The sequence below is a fragment of the Coregonus clupeaformis genome, chromosome 23 (genome assembly GCF_020615455.1).
Source record: "Coregonus clupeaformis isolate EN_2021a chromosome 23, ASM2061545v1, whole genome shotgun sequence".
NCBI classification, from domain to species: domain Eukaryota; kingdom Metazoa; phylum Chordata; class Actinopteri; order Salmoniformes; family Salmonidae; genus Coregonus; species Coregonus clupeaformis.
The window spans coordinates 46,600,967-46,624,461 of NC_059214.1; the positions used below are offsets into that span (position 1 = coordinate 46,600,967).

At 44.8% G+C, this 23,495-nt stretch overlaps 1 protein-coding gene across 10 annotated transcripts in view; it reads right to left on the reverse strand.

The window, feature by feature from the left end:
• The window catches only part of LOC121536565 (POU domain, class 2, transcription factor 1-like), a 23,081-nt gene extending 554 nt beyond the window's left edge, over nt 1–22,527 (reverse strand). Inside the window, exons 1-16 of one of the 10 annotated variants that reach the window (XM_045206734.1) lie at nt 22,420–22,527; nt 9,591–9,662; nt 8,714–8,805; nt 7,501–7,596; nt 6,029–6,208; nt 5,684–5,770; nt 4,383–4,512; nt 4,195–4,286; nt 3,910–4,086; nt 3,667–3,808; nt 3,389–3,534; nt 3,056–3,250; nt 2,824–2,929; nt 2,362–2,677; nt 1,815–1,903; nt 1–817 (exon numbers count right to left, since the gene is read on the reverse strand). The exon at nt 1–817 is cut by the window's left edge and continues 554 nt beyond it. In XM_045206734.1, the coding sequence (XP_045062669.1) occupies nt 546–817; nt 1,815–1,903; nt 2,362–2,677; nt 2,824–2,929; nt 3,056–3,250; nt 3,389–3,534; nt 3,667–3,808; nt 3,910–4,086; nt 4,195–4,286; nt 4,383–4,512; nt 5,684–5,770; nt 6,029–6,208; nt 7,501–7,596; nt 8,714–8,805; nt 9,591–9,662; nt 22,420–22,465 (2,238 nt within the window). In that variant the 5' untranslated portion in view covers nt 22,466–22,527 and the 3' untranslated portion in view covers nt 1–545. Of the gene's footprint in view, nt 818–1,802; nt 1,904–2,361; nt 2,678–2,823; nt 2,930–3,055; nt 3,251–3,388; nt 3,544–3,666; nt 3,809–3,909; nt 4,087–4,194; nt 4,287–4,382; nt 4,513–5,683; nt 5,771–6,028; nt 6,209–7,500; nt 7,597–8,713; nt 8,806–9,590; nt 9,663–22,419 lie in introns of all 10 variants that reach the window. The other 9 variants (XM_045206728.1, XM_045206727.1, XM_045206726.1 and 6 more) reach the window with 9 other exon arrangements.
• Nucleotides 22,528–23,495: the final 968 nt, after the last annotated feature.

The window sequence follows — 23,495 nt, forward strand, 5'->3', positions numbered from 1 at the left end:
ATTTTTGGTTAGAAGTATTTCAGAAGAAGTTCTGAACAGGGAAGAGGAAGATCTCTACCTGTGAAAAAGGTGACGGAGTAGAAAGGGAAAGCTAGGTGGTCCCTCCATTATTTTCTCTCCCCAGATGTGGGTCAGTGGTCACACAAGGAGCACAGACCATAGAGTTCAAGACGATCCTGCCTCAGAAAATGGCCGCCCCAGTCCTCCCGTGTGACCCGCCATGTCCAACGACAAAAACATCCGGTGAGTCGCACATCATTTTTGGAGTACAAGGGAAAAGAGAGAATGAAAAACGTTTTTAAAATAAATTCCAACCCGCTTCAGAGGGTTTATTTTTGGTGGCAGCAAAATAATTAAATAATAGATGACAGAGAGAAGGAAGAGGAGGAAGAGGTGGGTCATTAGCCTAAGGCCAAATCCCAAACAACAGCCCTATTCCCCCATATAGTGTCCTAATATGGCCAGAGCCAGACATATCGTACACTACATTTAACCAAGAGTAGTGCACTAAATAGGGTATAGGGTGCCATTTGAGGCCTTCAGCTTCACTGGGCCTTGGAGGCAGTGGTGATGGTGGAGGAGGGAACTGGGACAGTCGCCGTGGTGACCTGGTGGTCGGCTGAGACCTGCAGGGCCCCTCCCCCAGCGGCTCCGGCCGACACCAGGCTGACAGGGTTGGTGAGCATGGAAAGGTTCTGGGGGTTCAGGAAGAGGGGTTGCATCAGGTTGGGGGTGCTGCCGGCGGAGGTGTTGGTGAACAGCAGGTTACCGCTCCCGTCCAGCGAGGTGATGGGGAGAGTGCCGCCTGATGCTAGAGCTGCAGGGGGAGGAGAGGAGGGACAGAGGGGGGTTACCTAGATATCTAGACTTCCTCAGTTGGAGGACAGTTACAGCTAACTATGGATGGACATGAAGGGGTAATGTAGCTAGCTAGCTGATAGAGCTGTGAGGAGTTCTCATTACGGCTTGTACACAATGGTGTGAGGTGTGGTGAAGACCAGAAGGACAGGTGCACTAGTGTCAGGTAAAGACTAGTTCTACAGCACAGGAGGTTGGTGGGGAGGACGGGCTCGTGGTAATGACTGGAGCGGAATCAGTGGAATGGTATCAAATACATCAAACACATGGTTTCCAGGTGTTTGATGCCATTCCATTTGCACCGTTCCGGACATTATTATGATTGAACAGCATGATCATTACAGACAATAAAAGGCCACTAAAATGTGCAGTTTTGTCACACAACACAATGCCACATATGTCTCATGTTTTGAGGGAGCGTGCAATTGGCATGCTGACTGCAGGAATGTCCACCAGAGCTGTTGCCAGATAATTTAATATTCATTTCTCTACCATAAGCTGCCTCCAATGTTGTTTTAGAGAATTTGGCAGTACTTCCAACCGGCCTCACAGCCGCAGACCACGTGTAACCACACCAGCCCTCCACATCCAGCTTCTTTACCTGCGGGATCAAGTTGCTGAGGACTATCTTTGTCTGTAATAAAGCCCTTTTGTGGGGAAAAACTCATTCTGATTGGCTGAGCCCTGGCTCCCCAATGGGTGGGCATGGTTCCCAAGTGGGTGGGCCTATGCCCTCCCAGGCCCAGTCATGCCCAGTCATGTGAAATCCATAGATTAGGGCCTACTTTATTTATTTCAATTGACTGATTTCCTTATATGAACTGTAACTCAGTAAAATCTTTGAAATTGTTGCATGTTGCGTTTATATTTTCAATCAGTAAATTATGAAAACAGAGTATGTATGTAAATGTGTGATTGCAGAGTAATTAAACAGGTGTACTTGCCACTCCACAGACCTTGGATGGTGGCCAGGGTGCTGTTGCTCAACATGGTAGGGTTCAGAGCCCCTCCCAGCCCCCCTGGACCTAAGCTCAGCAAGGCCCCCCTACACACAGAGACAACACAGAGTAAGAAAGCAGTAGAGATTAAACTGAATTCAGTGAGAGAAGTGTAAGAAATCATCCTGATTCCTCCTTCAATCCCTGAGATTGTGATGGTCAGACCAATGGTACTATTACTACTACGATTATTCAAAACGTTTTGACTACTCAAAAATACTATTGAAACATTATATTACATTATATTATTCTGTATTCCAGATATAGCATGAGGACAGCCCTTCATGTAGTTTCATGTAGGCCCCGTGTAGCTCAGTTGGTAGAGCATGGCGCTTGCAAGGCCAGGGTTGTGGGTTCGTTTCCCACGGGGGGCCAGTATGAAAATGTATGCACTCACTAACTGTAAGTCGCTCTGGATAAGAGCGTCTGCTAAATGACTAAAATGTAAATGTAATGTGTGCTGTGAACAGACCCTGCTCCGATACCCCCTCCCCTCCCTACTCACTGCGAGGATGCCATAAGTCCTTGGTTAAGGCCGGCCATGGCGGCGAAACTAGCGCTGGTGGGTAACTGGGCGGCACCTTGCAGGGCGACCGGCAGCCCCAGTCCAGCCACCATCACCTGACCCGTCCCCAGAGCGGTCGCTAGGGACGACGGTGCCTGCGTGACCACCGTGTGCTCCTGGGTTCCGCCCGTCTCCGCCTCCGTGGCCTGGAGGGCCGTGGGGGAGGGGTTTAGCGACGGGGAGCTGGTCACCGCAGTAACCATGGGTGCCATGGAGATGACGGATGTCGTGTTTGTGGTCGCTCCTATGGTCGTGCCTGGGACAGAACGGGAGGCTGGTGTTTAGTTTTTGAGGACGAGAAGGTGGGAAATGGGAAGAGAATATTGCCTGATTCCTAACTTGAGACATCTTGTTTTTTCTTTCTGTTAAATATGATCCTGTCCCTCCCCTTCCCCTGTGTACCTGTGAAGGTCAGGCCAGACAGGCTGCTGCTGTTGAGAGGCATCACTGGCTTTACAGTCAGTGTGGTCGGTGTGTTACTAGTCACAAGGCTGGCCGTACTGGATACCTGCGCCAGGGAAGGAGAAGGAGAGGGGTTGAACACGGAATAGAAAAAAACACTTTGCTTGTGTGTGTGTGTGTCCATGCGTGCAACTGCAAGTGTGTGTGGTACATGCCAGTGTGTTGTCCATACCAGGGGGATAGTGGGGGTGAAGATGGTTTTGATGGGGCTGCTGCCTGTCCCTGTGTTGCTGTATCCACCACTGGGGGGGTTGATCCTCTTCTCTTTCTGCCGGCGGTTACAGAACCAAACCCGGATCACCTCCTTCTCCATGTTGAGCTGGTCGGCGATCATGGTGATCTCCTCAGAGGTAGGTTTTTGGTTCTGCTTGAAGAGGGCAAAACACCAGGGATTCCCTTTCAGTATGGGGCAGTTACTTTCAGTATGGGGCAGTTCCTTGCTGGTTGATGAGGTAAGTCAGTAAAGAAAAGTGAGAGCTAATCTAGAATATGAAATGTCGCTCACCTCCAGAAATCTCTTTTCTAAGGCCAAGCGGATGTTGGTCTCGATGCTGGTCCTCTTCTTGCGTCGGCGGTTCAGCCCCTCCATACCCAGGCCGGGGGAGCCCAGGGCACTGGGGCTGGACAGGGCCTGGTCAGACGACAGGTTCTCTGCATAAACAGCACCGCGACAAAGGACAGGGACAGAGGTAAAGACCAGGTACACTAAAGTACACACTACAGTACAGAATCCACACACACACACACACACACACACAGCTGGCGGTCAGCTCAGGGACAAACCTGCATCGTTGAGCCACTTCTCCAGCAGTGGCTTCAGCTTGCACATGTTCTTAAAGCTCAGGTTCAAGGCCTCGAAGCGGGAGATGGTGGTCTGGCTGAAGTCGTTACCGTACAGCTTGCCCATGGCCATGCCAACATCCCCCTGGGGGAGACAGAGAGAGGGTAAGGGAGAGCTCTGCTGTTATCATACAAACACACACCTTCCTACAGCTCCTTGACAACCCCAACCACACACACACCCACCTGTGTGAAACCCAGTTTGATGCGTCTCTGTTTGAATGTCTTGGCGAACTGTTCCAGCTCCTCCAGGTCACTGGGCTCCTCCAGACTGGGCGTGGCCAGGTGTTTAGGGGGCGAGGTCTGGCTGTGGGACAGAGGCTGGATGGGCGTGGCTGCTGTCGTGCGGGTCGGAGTCGCTGGCTACAGGACGGAGATGGGGTCAGTATGGGGTCAGGGCTGAAAGGAAATGACTAACTAAACATGGTTTAAACTTGAAAGGTTTGAAACATGGTAGTTGTAGTGTCTGACCTGTGTGGCGAGCGTGATGCTTGGATGAGTCTGCAGGAGGTTGGCTTGGCTTTGAGGTAGTTGAGTTAGAAGACTCTGGCCTTGCAGGAGACCTGTTGAGGGAATAATGGAGAACATTTAGGGGGTATGAAGGGAGGGTGAGAGGATATGTGTGTGTGCGCGCCTGTGTTCGTGTGTGCAGGACATACTCTGCTGGCCCTGCGGCGACTGTGAGATGATGTACTGGCCAGGCTGCAGCTGGGTGGCGATGTGGTTGCCAGGCTGAACCAGGACAAACTGGGGCATGGTCAGGTTCTGCTGCTGCAGCTGCTGTAACTGCTGAAAGTCCTCAAACACACACCAGGAGAGAGGAGCACACATTACTACAGGTATACACAATCACTTACAGTCATACACACAATCACTTACAGCCATACACACAATCACTTACAGTCATACACACAATCACTTACAGCCATACACACAATCACTTACAGCCATACACACAATCACTTACAGCCATACACACAATCACTTACAGCCATACACACAATCACTTACAGCCATACACACAATCACTTACAGTCATACACACAATCACTTACAGCCATACACACAATCACTTACAGCCATACACACAATCACTTACAGCCATACACACAATCACTTACAGCCATACACACAATCACTTACAGTCATACACACAATCACTTACAGCCATACACACAATCACTTACAGCCATACACACAATCACTTACAGTCATACACACAATCACTTACAGCCATACACACAATCACTTACAGCCATACACACAATCACTTACAGCCATACACACAATCACTTACAGCCATACACACAATCACTTACAGCCATACACACAATCACTTACAGTCATACACACAATCACTTACAGCCATACACACAATCACTTACAGTCATACACACAATCACTTACAGCCATACACACAATCACTTACAGCCATACACACAATCACTTACAGCCATACACACAATCACTTACAGTCATACACACACTCATGCTGTTGTTGTTCATCTCACACAAACAGCTACTAGAGGTCTTCATTCTATCTTCATACTACAGGTACATTCCTTTATACTACAGATACACTCCTCCATACTACAGATACACTCCTCCATACTACAGGTACACTCATTCATACTACAGGTACACTCCTTCATACTACAGGTACACTCCTTCATACTACAGGTACACTCCTTCATACTACAGGTACACTCCTTCATACTACAGGTACACTCCTTCATACTACAGATACACTCATTCATACTACAGATACACTCATTCATACTACAGATACACTCATTCATACTACAGATACACTCATTCATACTACAGATACACTCATTCATACTACAGGTACACTCATTCATACTACAGATACACTACTACAGTGTTATACAGATGTACCACTACAGCTACATTATAAATGTCCAGTCATTCACGTAACAGTGATTTAAAGGTGTACTACAGGTAGGTAACTGCTGAAGGTCGCCATCTCATATGGGTATCCCAGCTGGCTTAGCTGGCCTGGAAGATGTGTAGAACCAGAGGGAATCTGAGGGGGAACGATGTTAACATTACCTCCACAACTCGATGGTTCCTGCATATTCAATTAATGATGACACTGTGGTTGTTATATACAGTGGCAGTATTGGGTTTGACATCATTCCACAGTTTTTATTTATTTCACACCCCATTCTAGAGGTAGCAGGATACTCTGCCCCCTGCAGATTCCGTCTAGCCCTAGTGATGGATGTGGTGTGTGTGTGTTTGTGCAAATGCGGGTTCTCGTGTGTGTGCGTGCGTCTCTTACAGAGGTGATCTGGATGGGCTGGGACAGGGGCAGCTGTGTGATAGGGGTGGCTGCAGAGGCAGAGATGCTGGCCCCCGTGGTGCTGCTCTGCTGGCTGGCTGACTGCTGCATGGCTGCTGCTAGGAGCTGGGCCTGGGCCTGCTGCAACAACATCTGCTGCTGGGCTGGAGACAGGGTCAACTAGAGAGAGGAGGGGGGAGAGGGGGAGAGGAGAAGAGGAGGTAAGAGAGAGAGGGGAGAGAGGGAAGGAGGGGGGAGAGAAAGAGGGAGATAGAAAGGGAGAGATTACAGATATTGTGGAGAGAGGGTAGAGAGTGGTGTGAGAAATAAAGAGAGCGGTGTGAGAAATAAAGAGAGAGAGAGCGGTGTGAGAAATAAAGAGAGAGAGCGGGGTGAGAAGTAAAGAGAGAGAGCGGGGTGAGAAGTAAAGAGAGAGAGTGGGGTGAGAAATAAAGAGAGAGTGGGGTGTGAGAAATAAAGAGAGAGAGTGGGGTGAGAAATAAAGAGAGAGAGTTGGGTGAGAAATAAAGAGAGAGAGAGTGGGGTGAGAAATAAAGAGAGAGAGAGCGGTGTGAGAAATAAAGAGAGAGAGTGGGGTGAGAAATAAAGAGAGAGAGCGGGGTGAGAAATAAAGAGAGAGCGGGGTGAGAAATAAAGAGAGAGAGTGGGGTGAGAAACAGTAGTTCATCCTTACTATTCTTTTCAAAGGTCAAAGGATTTTCAAGTTTCAAATGAATACAAAATCTAGCAGTACATGTGATGCAGTGACGGAGTGCCCAGGGGCCAACGGATGGAGAGAGGAGGACTCATGCTTTTGGACAGAAGATGACTTTGCTGTGAAGCGCATCCAGGAGCCTCACTGGATGAGGACGTCGCAGCCACTGGCTGTCTGACCCTCAGGTCACATGACTGGATCACATGTTAAGGTATGCTGGCAATGTGACAGTGACAGAATGATCACAGATGAGCATGATGCCTGGGCTCACGCACGCACACACACACACACAAACCCAAAGATGGTATCAAGGAAATGTGTGTCGGTGGAGTTGGCATGATCTGCATGCACAAGAACACAATAGTTACATCCCAATACTCTTAAAACAGTTCCTCCCATCCACACTGATCATAGCAGGAATTGATGGAATGCATATGGTAGGTAGATCAATTCCCATCCAATCTTTATATGAATCACTGGTCACTAAGGAGAGGAAACAAGGAAAAGAGTATTTGGACACAACCCCACCCTCTCTGTGGGTGTATCTCAATAGTCTCAAATAGTCTTCTTCTCTTTATCTGCCCTGATCTAAGAACAGTGAAAGCAACATGGTGTACGATGCCTACTGGGCATTTGCTGTTCTTTCAGATCAGTGCAGATGAGGGAGAGGAGACCCTAGAGCTCCATCACATTACAGACAGACAGACAGACGAACCGACAGGCAGGAAGGCAGGCAGGCAGACAGCATGCCACTTACTCCAGCTATCTGTCCCCCAGCCAGCATGAGCTGGGCCTGAGGCAGCACACCCTGCTGGACGGTGGTCGGAATTGCACCCGAGTCTTCTGACTTGGACTAGAAGCACATAGGATAACCTTATATAGGATAATCGTTTATAGGATAACCTTCCCAGAGACATGTCATATAGAAACAGACACATGGTACAGTCAACTCCTGATAAGTGTCAACTCTGTTGGAGTGCAATTTCAGCTCAGAACCAGTTCAGCTGCATTCTTCACAACTGCATGTTGCAGTTTAGTCCATTCTTGAGACGTTGCATTTATCGGGAGTCGTCTGTACTCTGTACCCCATGTCGGTCTGTTTTTAAATAAATAATGATGTTGACTGCTACTTATTGTACACAGAAACCAAACACCTAGTTGTAAGATTCTTGATTAGAGAAAGAGCAAGATCAATACTTGACTTTTCAACCTCTGAGTGTAGAAGAAGAGGAAAACCATCTACACACCAAGACAAAACCCCCTCCCACAGACAGATACCCACAAACACAGGGTTTCAATACTAGGTAGCCTATTGAAGGTATTGTCTTAACAGAAAATGATCTACATGAGAAAAGCAGGAGGGGAGGTGTGTGTTTGAAATGTACTGCAGCCCACAGAGAGAGGAAGGAGAGAGGGAAGGAAGAAGTGAGGGGGTGAGTGAAGAAGTTAATTTAAAAAATAAAACTGAATTCTGCATTGATTTGCATATTCTCCGCCATCTGTTTCCGAGTAACCGCAGAGCAGCTAATTAGCATACAGGGTTGATTAATCTGCCTTGTTCCTAGCCGATACCGAGAGTGCCTAGCTCATTTAAATGTACTGTTCCTGTGTGTGTGTGTGTGTGTGTGTGTGTGTGTCTGTTCTGTTGGCATGCCTCAGTCCCAACCTCACTCCTCATTTTGACTACACCTCTACCTCACCTTTGTGGCACGGGCCACAAATACACCCACATTTTACTAAATAAGATCAGTTCAAATACAACAGTCACACCCAGACACACTCTTCTGGTGAAAGCAATTCTAATCCCCGAGCCGACTAGGTGAAAAATCTGTCGATGTGCCCTTGAGCAAGGCACTTAACCCTAATTGCTCCTGTAAGTCGCTCTGGATAAGAGCGTCTGCTTAATAAAAAAAATAAAAAAATAAAAAATAAAAGCAGCAAACCTGTGTGTGTTTCGGTATGAGTGTTACCTGTTGGAGGAGAGCCTGTGTGTGTGCGTTGGTGATTGCGCTTGTAGACTGCACCGCCTGCCTCTGAAAGTCCAGTCCATTCGTTTGGATTTCTGAGAACAGAAAAGCAATCAAGTCATCAGACGAAAAACAAAAACAAAAAAACTCTCTCACAGTTTCACCCACAAATCAACACGTGTAATAGACACACTGACATAGCCTCTAACTACAGCACAACAACTCACTGAACCTCTCTCACGCCATTAGGTTTCTCAACACCACACTGACATAGCCTCTAACTACAGCACAACAACTCACTGAACCTCTCTCACGCCATTAGGTTTCTCAACACCACACTGACATAGCCTCTAACTACAGCACAACAACTCACTGAACCTCTCTCACGCCATTAGGTTTCTCAACACCACACTGACATAGCCTCTAACTACAGCACAACAACTCACTGAACCTCTCTCACGCCATTAGGTTTCTCAACACCACACTGACATAGCCTCTAACTACAGCACAACAACTCACTGAACCTCTCTCACGCCATTAGGTTTCTCAACACCACACTGACATAGCCTCTAACTACAGCACAACAACTCACTGAACCTCTCTCACGCCATTAGGTTTCTCAACACCACACACACACAGTGGGACAGGCATGGCAGTGTGCAGAGTGCAGACCCCGGCGAGTGTTCAGAGGGCAACAAAAAGGACCAATGGTTTTCAAACAGAAGACCATTACCTGAACTTAAAGTTCTAATGACCAGGGTCCTTTTCATTATCCGTTTGTGACCAGTTGAAAGAGTTTTAAACAGTTGGTGCCTCCTGAACGCGCCCCAGGTACAGACAGGCAGAGCAAAGCAGCAGCAGGTCACAGCAGGTAACTCACCTCTGTTTCCGTCCCCACTCTGACTCTCCATTGCACATTTACTAGTTTCTGACGCATTACTCATTTTAGAATCTGGAAGAGGCAGACAGAGAGAATTTTACTCTACGGTCATTGACCCTCTAAAAGCAATGCTCCGCCATCCCATCCCAAAACAGCCCCTAAAGCCCACATCTTATAAAGATCGGATGTCTTCTCCATATGACACCTCCCACTCCTTTTCTTTCAAAAGAGCATGATAATATGTTTTCTAAAAGGCTACACACACAGTAACAGGGCTCTACAGTGCCACCATTTTACTCACATATGCGCCTAAATATTTAGCTGTGCGACCTGGAATTTTTTATTTAGGATAAATAATTAAGGATTCTAGCTTTAATACCTCAAATATTTTTCATTGTGCTCATAAATGTATTTGTGTGCGCCTACATTTTCCAACTTATTAGAAAGCCCCTTTAAATACAGTGATAATCAACATCATCAACCAAGCAAATGGCAAATAAAAGAGACCCTGGATCATCCGTTTACATCCATAAAAGCCATTTTTCCCCCTTTTTGACTTGGTCCTTGATGATCTCTCTCACTCACACACACACTACATCGGACCCCACGACTCACCCACTTCTGGTGCCCCTTTATTTTCCAGCATGGTTGCAAAAGCTAGCGGCGGCAAATAGGCTTGGTTCCGCCGGACAGACCCTCCGTCAGGCTGTCCGGTCGGCACACTGCCCCTCTCCACTGGTCAGCGAGCAGAGTCCAGTACAACTACAGCCACACACAGACAGGTACAGACCGCTGCACAACACTGAGACACAGTGTCAGTACTCCACAAAACCCAACAGGGTTTAGACTAACAGCTCTCACTCACTCTTTTCTTTCTAACTGTCTCCCTCTCTTTCTCCCAGTCTCCTGTGCGTGCCAGGATTGTCACGACTACTGGACAAGAGTCTCTCTCTCTCTCTCTCTCTCTCTCTCTCTCTCTCTCTCTCTCTCTCTCTCTCTCTCTCTCTCTCTCTCTCTCTCTCTCTCTCTCTCTCTCTCTCTCTCTCTCTCTCTCTCTCTCTCTCTCTCTCTCTCTCTCTCTCTCTCTCTCTCTCTCTCTCTCTCTCTCTCTCTCTTCTCTCTCTCTCTCTCTCTCTCTCTCTCTCTCTCTCTCTCTCTCTCTCTCTCTCTCTCTCTCTCTCTCTCTCTCTCTCTCTCTCTCTCTCTCTCTCTCTCTCTCTCTCTCTCTCTCTCTCTCTCTCTCTCTCTCTCTCTCTCTCTCTCTCTCTCTCTCTCTCTCTCTCTCTCTCTCTCTCTCTCTCTCTCTCTCTCTCTCTCTCTCTCTCTCTCTCTCTCTCTCTCTCTCTCTCTCTCTCTCTCTCTCTCTCTCTCTCTCTCTCCCCCCTCCCCCCTCTCTCTCTCTCCTTCTCTCTCTCTCTCTCTCTCTCTCTCTCTCTCTCTCTCTCTCTCTCTCTCTCTCTCTCTCTCTCTCTCATAATGAAGTATAATCAGTATTCAGCTGATTAAAGCAGTATGTAAATCAGGCCCTGCCTCGTTAGCGATGCAAGGCTTTGAAGTTCTGCGAGCGACTCGTTTCACACCGGGCTCTGAAAGCTTTCTGCATAATTTAAAAGCACCATAAATATGTATTATCTCATTAGCATATTAATTGGATGGCTTTTTGGAGGATGATAAAAACAGGGGAATAGAAGGAGGAGAATGAAAAAAGAGAGAGATGGGCTCTAAACAGGCATACAGCACAGCGTAGGTGGGAGGGGAACAGAACAAACCCAATTACCGGCAGAATGCAAGCAGCAGAGTAATTAGCTAAGAGGGCCAGGTAAAGAGGATGGGAAACAACTTCCCAGAATTCAGTGTGAGGCCTTTCGGCAGTGGTCTGGGCACGTTGGCGTGGAGTGGTGGAGGGCGCTAATATAACTAATAGAATGTCTCGGACTGCAGGTCCCAAACTCCGCCAGGAGACAGAGACCAGGCCTGGCTAAAAATGAGGCACTCAATTGTAAATAAATAACTCCACATTAATCCACCACGAGCCCGTCATTACTGCCGGACCCCTCTTGGCTATGGCATTCCACTCTGCACAACTGCTGAAAGAGAGAGAGAGAGAGAGAGAGAGAGAGAGAGAGAGAGAGAGAGAGAGAGAGAGAGAGAGAAGGAAGGAAGGCAGAGGGTACTATTGGCTGTTTATGAAGCGTGTTAAGATTAGCATATTTAGATTAGCTTTAAATTCCATTAGGTTCGTTTTTCGTGTTCAGCTGGCTTTTCCCCCCTCTCTCTCTTTTTAATTCAGCGTAGAAGAACATTCCTTGGAACTTAATATGGCGGGCAGGCAGGCGCCCGACAGACAGAGTGGGGTGTCAAAGCAATGTTAGAATTAAATATCTTACTGTTTTGGGGGGATAGATCTCTGAAAAAGAGGTTGTGAACGTGTGGCATAGCCTTGCTCAGAAAATCCTCAACAGAAAACGAAACCTTGTTCTCTTTTCTTGGCTCCCCAACTACAACTCTTCCAAGCACTCCTTCACAAAAGACTGATATTTATCACACCATTGACCAGGACAAAGAGAGACTGAAGAAAGGGTATGACAAAGCAGACGTGAGGACAGTAGACTAACCAAACAGTAGCCATGCCGGGGCCTTGGCCAGGACTGAGTCAAACAATAGCCGGTGGGGCATTAGCCTAGTTTGTTTGAGTACTTTTTCAGCCCAGGAAACTTACGGCTAACCATTTTCTTCAGAAAGCCGATTTAGACCAGGTTACGACACTTAAACCCTCTTTCTCAAAGCCACAGCAAGTATGTCTCAACCACCAACTCTCCAATGTTTTTCTCAACCGAAAAGGCCATATCAGGCTGTTGTTGCTAATGACTCAAACGTCGAGCATGGGTTCTCAGAAACGGGTTAAATTCAAATACTGGTTAAATGAAGGTTGAATATTGGTGCGTTGCCTCTGAATAAGCAGGCCTTGCAGAACAGAATAGAATACTAACAATCAATCAACACGTAGGTCTACATTTGTCAATGGTAAAAAATATCATAAGATCCCCTCCCCTGAAACAAGGACAGAGATACCCAAGCTACAGCGGCCCCATCTTCCTCCTTCCAAACCGCTACCACTCTACCCCTCTTAAAGCCGAACAAAATAGAGAAAACAGACCAAAGTAAGGAGAAAGGCACTTCATTTAAACCGCAGTCGCTAGTGTCTCGCAAAACCCAAATGTGGAGCGCAAACAATGCATTATGCAAATATTTTAGCAGAGAGGAATTTTTAAATAGGTAACTCATTAGCACTGTTTTATTGAGAGTGAATATAACGGAACAGTTAATGTGAACGGAGACATTTAACGTGACACGAGGCATAGCAAGAGCAGAATAATAAATATATATTCAAATTCCACTGACATTTAACCACCCATGGTTTGGAAGTCACGGCAACACTTCAAACTAAGTTCCCATTAATATCATAGCCGAGTTGAGCCTATAGGTCTAAAGTACTTTGTTAACACAGTACTTAGCATGTTACAGTGTCTGCATTAAGGCATTTCCATGTAGCTCAGCTGGTAGAGCATGGTGCTTGCAACGCCAGGGTTGTGGGTTCGATTCCCACGGGGGACCAGTATTGGGGGGAAGAAAATAAATGTCTGCACTCACTAACTGTAAGTCGCTCTGGATAAGAGCGTCTGCTAAATGACTCAAATGTAAATGTACATTTCTATGTTCTACAACTACGGTGACCAAATGTTTCTCCATTTGTCACAGGTAGGCTAGCTGTTGGTAGGCTAGTGTAGGCTAGTGTAACTCACAAGTAACAAGAGTTGTTACCCAAAGAAATAAAACAGAGGAGAAGGGTAGCTATAGAATGTGTGGAAAAGGCAGAGGCCTGAGTAAGGATGTGTCTGATTCTATCTAGCATGTATCTCTGTCCTCACTTTTGAGTAGCCTAGCCCATTTCAAGCAGGGCTACTGGTAACCCTGATTATACTACATTCCAAAAAATATTCCTGAACTTCACTATATATTTTCTCTAGCTATGCTATATTTCTTATTTTTACAAAAACGAATTTAGTGGAAGAACTGTGCTGATGCAAACTTTGATAACAGAATTACCGTAAAATCTCGACCACGTTGTTAAATATTTGCTCTGAATTAAAGTTCAAAGATGTCTGCAGAAAGAATGGGGTGTCAGCTATGACATGGGACCTTGAGTTTGAAAAAATCTATTTTGGTTATTGAACTACAGTAAGTGAAGTGGATTTACATCCGTAACGGAATGACATCATGGGTCCCTAATTTGTACTACACAGAAATGCATAATTATGAATGTCATTCTCCTCATATTTCACAAGTTTGGACATCACAGCGTAGCACAGCAGAGCACAGTAGAGTACCGTGCAGTACAGCAGAGCACAGTAGAGTACCGTGCAGTACAGCAGAGCACAGTAGAGTACCGTGCAGTACAGCAGAGCACAGTAGAGTACCGTGCAGTACAGCAGAGCACAGTAGAGTACCGTGCAGTACAGCAGAGCAGGGTAGAGTACCGTGCAGTACAGCAGAGCACAGTAGAGTACCGTGCAGTACAGCAGAGCAGGGTAGAGTACCGTGCAGTACAGCAGAGCACAGTAGAGTACCGTGCAGTACAGCAGAGCACAGTAGAGTACCGTGCAGTACAGCAGAGCAGGGTAGAGTACCGTGCAGTACAGCAGAGCACAGTAGAGTACCGTGCAGTACAGCAGAGCACAGTAGAGTACCGTGCAGTACAGCAGAGCACAGTAGAGTACCGTGCAGTACAGCAGAGCAGGGTAGAGTACCGTGCAGTACAGCAGAGCACAGTAGAGTACCGTGCAGTACAGCAGAGCAGGGTAGAGTACCGTGCAGTACAGCAGAGCACAGTAGAGTACTGTGCAGTACAGCAGAGCACAGTAGAGTACCGTGCAGTACAGCAGAGCAGGGTAGAGTACCGTGCAGTACAGCAGAGCACAGTAGAGTACCGTGCAGTACAGCAGAGCACAGTAGAGTACCGTGCAGTACAGCAGAGCACAGTAGAGTACCGTGCAGTACAGCAGAGCACAGTAGAGTACCGTGCAGTACAGCAGAGCAGGGTAGAGTACCGTGCAGTACAGCAGAGCACAGTAGAGTACCGTGCAGTACAGCAGAGCACGGGTAGAGTACCGTGCAGTACAGCAGAGCACAGTAGAGTACCGTGCAGTACAGCAGAGCAGGGTAGAGTACCGTGCAGTACAGCAGAGCACAGTAGAGTACCGTGCAGTACAGCAGAGCACGGTAGAGTACCGTGCAGTACAGCAGAGCACAGTAGAGTACCGTGCAGTACAGCAGAGCACAGTAGAGTACCGTGCAGTACAGCAGAGCACAGTAGAGTACCGTGCAGTACAGCAGAGCACAGTAGAGTACAGTGGAGTTCAGTAAAGCAGAGTATAGTTCAGTACAGTACAATATACTCTACTGTACTATACTCTACTTTTCTTTACTGTACTACTGTATTGTATTGGACTGTCCTCGACTCACTGTACTGTACTATCCAAACTTGTGAAACACCAGTCTTGATAAGTTCAGATTTGGTCCAGTCCAGTTCGTCTGTGGACGATAACATCAAGGCCAGGGTGGACTGACCAAATTTCAACGTCCATGGACGTCCGGTGCTCAGTGGGTGAATATGCTGGTTACAGTAAATGGAAAGAGAGGGGGCTCATGGGTAGGTGTCAGTAAGAGCTGGGAGAGGTGACATAACTGGAGAGGGAGTTTCCCATACCAATAAAGCCCTGAAATTGGAGAGAGTGAGAGTGAGAGTGAGAGAGAGAGAGAGAGAGCGAGAGCGGAGAGAGAGAGAGAGAGAGAGAGAGAGAGAGAGAGACCAGACAGACTGCTTTAACACTCTTGGTTTGACCACCAGATGACAGAAACACAAAGAATATATATATAATATATAATATGCCATTTAGCAGACGCTTTTATCCAAAGCGACTTACAGTCATGCGTGCATAAATTTTTTTTTGGTGTATGGGTGGTCCCGGGGATCGAACCCACTACCTTGGCGTTACAAGCGCCGTGCTCTACCAGCTGAGCTACAGAGGACCACAAGAAAGAACAGTTATAAGCTGAACATAAGAGTATGCCAGTGGACATCAGTGGACATCAAATGCAATCAAAAATCACATCAAACACTTATCATCAAAACAGTATCATGCTTTTAAAACTCACCACACTGCGATCGATCAATTTGAAGAAAGAAGTTGTGGATGTTGCCTAACAACGAAATGGACAGCGCTTTCTAAGGTGATGATTAATACAAAACACCCATACACATATTAGAGCTTATGCATATGCATATATATGAGCCCAAGCCCGAAACTCCCCCCCTGAATTAAAATAATGATTGTGCCATTGTACAATACATAGCCTAATAGCCTACCACATATTATGCACGGCTAAAAAACTAAAACTAAATAATATTTAAGATGTCTTTGGTACATAATTGGTCTAGCTAGCCTACACTTAAGCAATAAGGCCCGAGAAGGTGTGGTATATGGCCAATATACCACGGCTAAGGGCAGTTCTTAAGCACGACGCAACACGGAGTGTCTGGACACAGCCCTTAGCCGTGGTATATTGGCCTTATACCACAAACCCCCGAGGTGCCTTATTGCTATTATAAACTGGTTACCAACGTAATTAGATCAGTAAAAATACATGTTTTGTCATACCCATGCTATACAGTCTGATATACCACAGCTGTCAGCCAATCAGCATTCAGGGCTCGAACCACCCAGTTTATAATCCAAAATTAAAGACATTCTAGTAATCACCTTTGAGTGTGGACTCTGTATTATGCATACTGAATGGACTGTTTACCTTACCTGTGAACCAAACGTTCTATCCATGAGTCTGGGAGAGAACGTATAGGCCTAGGCGATGATGTTGGTTCATTGATTGTGCAGAGTTACAGAGTTAGTCTACAACTATAGTGAATTTGTATTTGATTTTGAATAGCCTAGTAATAGAGAATTTTTTATATTTGTTATAATTAATAGGCTGACACATTATCTTTAGCTACAGAATCTCTCACCACTGTGCGTTTCCATCTCCTCCTCTCTCTCCTTTACTGAGCATGCAGAGAGAGGGGCTGTCAACAGTTTAGTTGAAATATGTTTAGTTGTAAAAACATGTTACTATCGATTATGTTTCCCAAATTAAGCCCTGGGTAGCTGCAGGAACAGGGTTGGAGAGCCCATGGCGTACAGAGTCTGGGTGGAATATCACATGTTACGCAGCGAGAGGCTGCATGCTCCTCAAACAGTGGTTGGTGCGTGGAGTGAAAGTGTTCCTATAAGCCCAGACATTTCTATATGCAATGTGAAAGCAGAGTTTTGATGGTTGCCACTAAAAAGAGGAGGATCCCAGCTGCTACTATATGTATTTCTCAGCTGCTCATATTAAGCACATGCTCCGCTATAAAACTGGAGTAGCCTACCCTGCATGATTGAAAAACGAAATGCGGGAAAGCGGCCTCCATTTGTTATTGTAGTGCATATGGATTCCTGTTCCTGCCCCTGTTCCTGCCTGCCCCTGTTCCTGCCTGCCCCTGTTCCTGCCTGCCCCTGTTCCTGTTCCTGTGCCTGCCTGCCCCTGTGCCTGCCTGCCCCTGTGCCTGCCTGCCCCTGTGCCTGCCTGCCCCTGTGCCTGCCTGCCCATGCCCCTGTTCCTGCCTGCCCCTGTTCCTGCCTGCCCCTGCCCCTACCCCTGTTCCTGCCTGCCCCTGCGTCTGTTCCTGCCTGCCCCTGTTCCTAATTTGACATATTAGTAAAGACAAGATTACATTGAGAATAGTCTGATGAGTGAAAATATGATCACTTGATGAGAGAAAAGCATCAATCATCAATAGCCTATAGTCGCATCATGCAACCCATATATGTTTTGATTCTAAGACATTCTAAGGTTTGTATCATTCACAACTAAAGTTGCCAAATAACTCTAAATCTAGCGTTTGGACCTGTTTCAAATGATCACTTTTACGCTCAACATAGCCACTTTATAATAGCACTCGCTGTGGAAGGTGAAAAATATCCTTTCTATTTTATTCAGCTAAGTTCAATTATATTCTTCTTACTATAAAATCATATAATATAAAATAAGGGCATGGGGACTTATAAGCATATCTTGTCTGCTAAATGAACTAGACTACAAGCCTATGGCATGGTGCGTAGCCAGATAACATACAGTAGGCCAACTCATTTTCTATTCTTCTGAAATACATTTTCTTCATATCATGTTTCTTTAGACCTACCTAAAATAAATAATGGGATCTATTGTGATGGTGTTTATTATACTTTTTTTAAATGTAAATGTTCCAAAAGTGCGCATCAGTGGCTTGTATGCGTGGAGGCCTGGAGATGCTAAACGTGTTTATGTTAATTACGGTCAATTACCTTGAGACCGGCAGTTATTTGCATGACTATTACCGGCAGACAAAATGTCATGACTGACACAGCCCTATTTGTGACTATTATGATTTCATATTGTCGCCAATTCTGTTGCAGTAATTGCGTTATGAGTTTTAATCACTTAATAATTCATAAACAAAATTGGTATCAGTAAAATCACTATAACTAATTGGTAGGTCTACCATTACTTGTTACTTCTGTAAACGTTCATTATCCTACCTCCTTGTGATGGAGGAATTTGAAAATATCTAAAAGATATGTAGGTTTTTGGTAACTGAAATACAACGCACAAGGCAATATTTCTTAAACTTACAGAAGGTAAACAATTTCTCCAAAACTAAATATAAGTATTAGTTGGCAGGGGTCTTAACGTCAACATTATTTTGTTTTGATGTATTTCTGATACCGTTTTAAGACTTTTTCTGCTAGATGTTTGCTAAGCCCCCTCTTCCATCTGTTTATCTGGAAATCAACGCCTTTACTTATGCCTAATTTTTAAGATGGAAAATGGTTCAAAATGTATCTATGCCTTCATTTCCCCAAAATACAGACTCTTAGCTTTCATTTGACACCCAATTTGATATGCTCCTATGAACTTCACATGTTGGTGCTCATGGGTCCTTTTCAATGGAAATGCCCCTTACTATCCATCTGATTCTAGTCATATGCAGAACATCTCTATGTACACGTGACATGCTCCTCTCTAACTCCCACTCTAGAACAGCTTGTCTGTATGAACTTCATGCACACCTTTCTGATGCCTTGCATCTATTAATGAACATAATGCATTATTCACGATTACTATGTTTACATTAATGAATATTCATGTTCAGAACTCTCGGGATGGAATGGGGGTGGCGGAGATGTAAAACTGGGAGGAAGTAAGGAGGGGGAATGTGAAAACAAGAAAATAATTTCCCACTTTCCCCCGAAAGAAAAGTAGCTTAGTTCATAATAAACCTAATTTTGTTGTAAAAGCCCCTTTTTACAAAGGACTTAGAACGCTTCCCAAGGAACCAAATAAGGGACAGTTAAAAATGTACTGGGGGAGGGCACTGGTCCAACTTAAGGTTTTCTAAAAATATATATAAATGCACCCCCCCATAGCATTAACTCTAAATAATGTTTACGACCACAAATAAACGTGGATACCTACTTTCCCACTTCAGCATGTTTTTGTCACACAATCGATGCCACGCAGGGCTATGAGCCAGAAGGTTGAGGGTTCGCCGACCACCACAGACAAGCCTACTCTACCTCCCTGTTTCATTAGGCTACACTACGATCAGAGCCGGCTGCAGACAATGATCAGCTAGGAGGAAATCAGATCGCAATTATTTATTATTTTTTTTACCCCCCTTTTTCTCCCCAATTCCGTGGTCTTGTCCCATCGCTGCAACCCCGGTACGGACTCGGGAGAGGCCCGCCACAGGATTGGCATATTATATAGGCCTACTGATGGTTTTGTCACTAAAAATGTTGCGTAGGTATAGCGAATGCACTCTGGCATGTGCGCTCTAGTCAACAGCTCGCAGATACAGTGCAGGTATGGCCTACATGATGAGATTATTATGGACAAAAGTGTGAGACTATTTGTATTCTTCAAAAAGTTAAATGACAAATATTTAGGCTATATTGAAGCGTTAGGTTCTAGGTGTGCGAGGAATAGCCGCTCGGATTGGAGAGGAGGCAGAGAGAGCATTAAGCTTTCCTGAATAACTGGGCTGCCGGGAGCATGTGGCCACATTATTATAGGACAATTTGGGAGTATGATGATCTGCAACAGATCTCAGTATCAAAAGTAAAAAATACACCAGACTGGCCTGCTACTGTGCCTTTCTAGACCTTATAAACTGCCCAGAGTAGGACCCACAACTCATCCAAATGGAATGAATGATTTAAATCACAGGGCTTTGCCCTGTTATTCAAATTACATTTTCAATGCAGCCTAGAGTAGAATTTTGTACTCACTTGAAAACAATAATGCAATTATTCATTGCATTGTGGTGTTGTAGGATAGCCTAGGAAGGATAATTGTATTGTCCCTAAACAAGATAAACAGGAGAGCTTTTTTATTATTTCATGCGCCATGATGCACCTGGCCTCTCCGCTACCTATCAGCTATTCCTATTTGTTCTTGTAGATTCATATTGAAAATTGATGCAGCTTTGAATGTTTTTATGTGTGGTATGATTGCTAGTTAGCCTATTGCAGATTTTGACAAAAAAAATCCAAAACCAAGTACCAAAACACCTTGATATAGGGGAGGCACATGCAATTAAATTTAGATGAGGAAATTTGGCTAGAATGGAAGAAATGATATAGTCAAACCTGCTAAAGAGTGAATGTAAACCAGGGGAAAAAACGCGCTATCCTGCCCAAAGCACAAAAAAAAGAAAGCTAAACTAAGTGATGTGTTACAGTGACAAGGATAGCCTGATTTCACAACACAGCAATATCAATAAGCTTCTCTTTAATAATAGGGATGTAGCAACTAAAATGTTGACACACACAAACATTAGCTTAAGCAGCAAATCTTTTGGAAAATGTGTTTGCTGGCTTGATAGAATGTTCATAAAAGTTGATCAAAGATATCATAATATTCATCACATCGAGAGCAAAAAAATATGTAGGTTACTTCGGCAACTCTGTGTGTTAATCTGAAGTGTTTATTATCACGGTGAAACAGTGGAATATGAAAAGGAAATGTGTGGGAACCGTTGGCTGCCCTTTCATCAAAATGAGACCGAGAACATGAATGGGTTGTGACTCTCACTGTCACGGAAGTGGGCCTCGCTACCTCTCCCCCGAAAAATAATGGCACAGGTAGTCTAGGCCTCTCGGACATGGATTGCTAAAAAAAACGGCATTCAAAATAGATTCAGAATACGGGAATCATTCTAAACGAGAGACGCGGAGAGATCGACTGCACCGTTTTTAAATATAGGAAACCTCCCCGAATTAGGCATTCTAATGAAGCTTTTAATATATTCAGACTGCGTAAACAAACGCCACCCATACAGACGCACACACAAGACAAGTCAAGACAAGAGAGACTCGGGCGAAACTTCAAATAATTTCATCCAAACTCAGAAAACCACATAGCGAAAGGCAAGACAATGGCGGCAACAAAATATGTAATTGTATCAGTTGTTCTCGGTTATTTGGAGCAGGGCAGGCCCCTGATCCAATTCTCTCATGTCGACCGTGAATGTTATTAGTTGGATTCATGGTGGCAGCAACAGGCTTTATGCAACTATTATAGCTAGCTATATTTTGGCTAAAAATAAATAGTGAAACTTGTTTATTCATCACTAAGGCTAAAACACCCAGGAGGTAGGCAACACAGCCAATACGTCCTAAAAACTACAATATATGCTAAACAGCACTCACTAACTGTAAATCGTTCTGGATAAGAGCGTCTGCTAAATGACTAAAATGTAAATGTAAAGCGTTTGGGCTTTTATGCTAAAGAAAGTAGTGATGATGTTGATGTCACAGTGAAACTAGCTCACGCGCTAGGTGCTGAAAATGGGCAGATTGTAGCTGCCTACCATGGATGAAAAAAAGAATCTAAAAACATGAATAGGTCAACCTAGACATAATGGAGGCATTTGGCATTATCTATAACCGGCAAACTAAAAAGGTTGACATATTCTGCGGCGAACGCGATATGATGTCGAATAGTTGATGGAATATGCTGAACTCCGCAATCTCTCTATGGTCGGAAAGGCCCACATGAATAACACAACAGCTACAACGCCTGCATCGAACACAAAGGCTGGGGAAAATAGGCATATAAAATCGCCATCCGACATCAAGCAAGTTAGCTTCTCGGCTTTCTATTATGTTACTGTAATGTGTAGTATGCGCAGCCGCTGACTGTTGGTCGAAAAATGAATATGCAAACATCCTCCAAAGAAGGTTCACGCCACAATAATAAGAAACAACACAAAGCCGATCGCCTAGCTATAGCAGCCAAGCTAGCCACCTTATCAAGTTAGCACAGCTACAGTACAGTATTTGAACAATATCTGAATATGGCATGTATAAAAACAAGTCACGTCGCCGATTACTAATAAAATATGCTAAATCGTATTTGTAGACAGGGGTATGAATATGTAGCGGCGTACAGCGGTCTAATCACACAAAGGTAGGCATGTTTTTTTTAAATGTTTGTTTTTTTGCCTTCGCACTGCAATTGCCTGTTTCCCCCTGTCAAATATCCGCTAGCTGTGAATTAACTTAAATGATGCAGACAACAGCAACACTATGGCAAATTATTTTGTTGTCGCTTTTCTTCTGTGCTAAACGGTTTCAGATAAATCGTTTTTGAATATAAGTATGAATATGTAAAATGCTGTAATGATTACCTGGTCCTGAACTCTCATCTTGACTCGCTGCTCCTCCGTCCGCCATTTTGAATATTTAACCCGAAATCCCAGCCCTGGTAGAACAGGGATTTATAATCTACACACACCCCGCACGACTCAAATCAAATCAAATGTTATTTGTCACATACACGTGTTTAGCAGATGTTATTGCGGGTGTAGCGAAATGCTTGTGCTTCTAGCTCCGACAGTGCAGTAATATCTAACAAGTAATATCTAACAATTTCACAACATATACACACAAATGTAAGTAAGGAATAAAATTAAGAATATATACATATATGGACAAGCAATGACAGAGGGGCAGTGGCGGCTCCTGAAAAAATTCTCAGGAGGGGCAATTTTTCTGATGATTTAGGTTACCTACACACATTTTTAAAAAGATATGTCCAGCAACAACATGAAGACAGGGGCAGCATATAAGTCAATACCAGAATCATTTATTGACTGATCTCAGGGAGTGCTCCTAATCTCAGCTTGTTACCTGTATAAAAGACACCTGTCCACAGAAGCAATCAATCAATCAGATTCCAAACTCTCCACCATGGCCAAGACCAAAGAGCTCTCCAAGGATGTCAGGGACAAAATTGGAGACCTACACAAGGCTGGAATAATAATAATAATAATAATAAGCCATTTAGCAGACGCTTTTATCCAAAGCGACTTACAGTCATGCGTGCATACATTTTTGTGTATGGGTGGTCCCGGGGATCGAACCCACTACCTTGGCGTTACAAGCGCCGTGCTCTACCAGCTGAGCTACAGAAAGTGGATACTCATGGATGCGCATCGCAATTGTAAAATGTCAACACAATTGGAGACACCACGTCATTTTTGGAGACATGTTATTGACAGTAAACTATTGTAGATGCGACTGCTAACTAAATAAAACATTTTAGCTGGCTAGCTAATCATCTTAGCTAAATGTGGGGCAAACAATTCAGTTATTTACCGTTAATTTGAGGGATTGGGGTGAAAGAAATCGAGTTACATAGTGATACTTTACGATATACTGTATTGACAATATCGCAATATAACCATATCCACCCTGTCCAAAG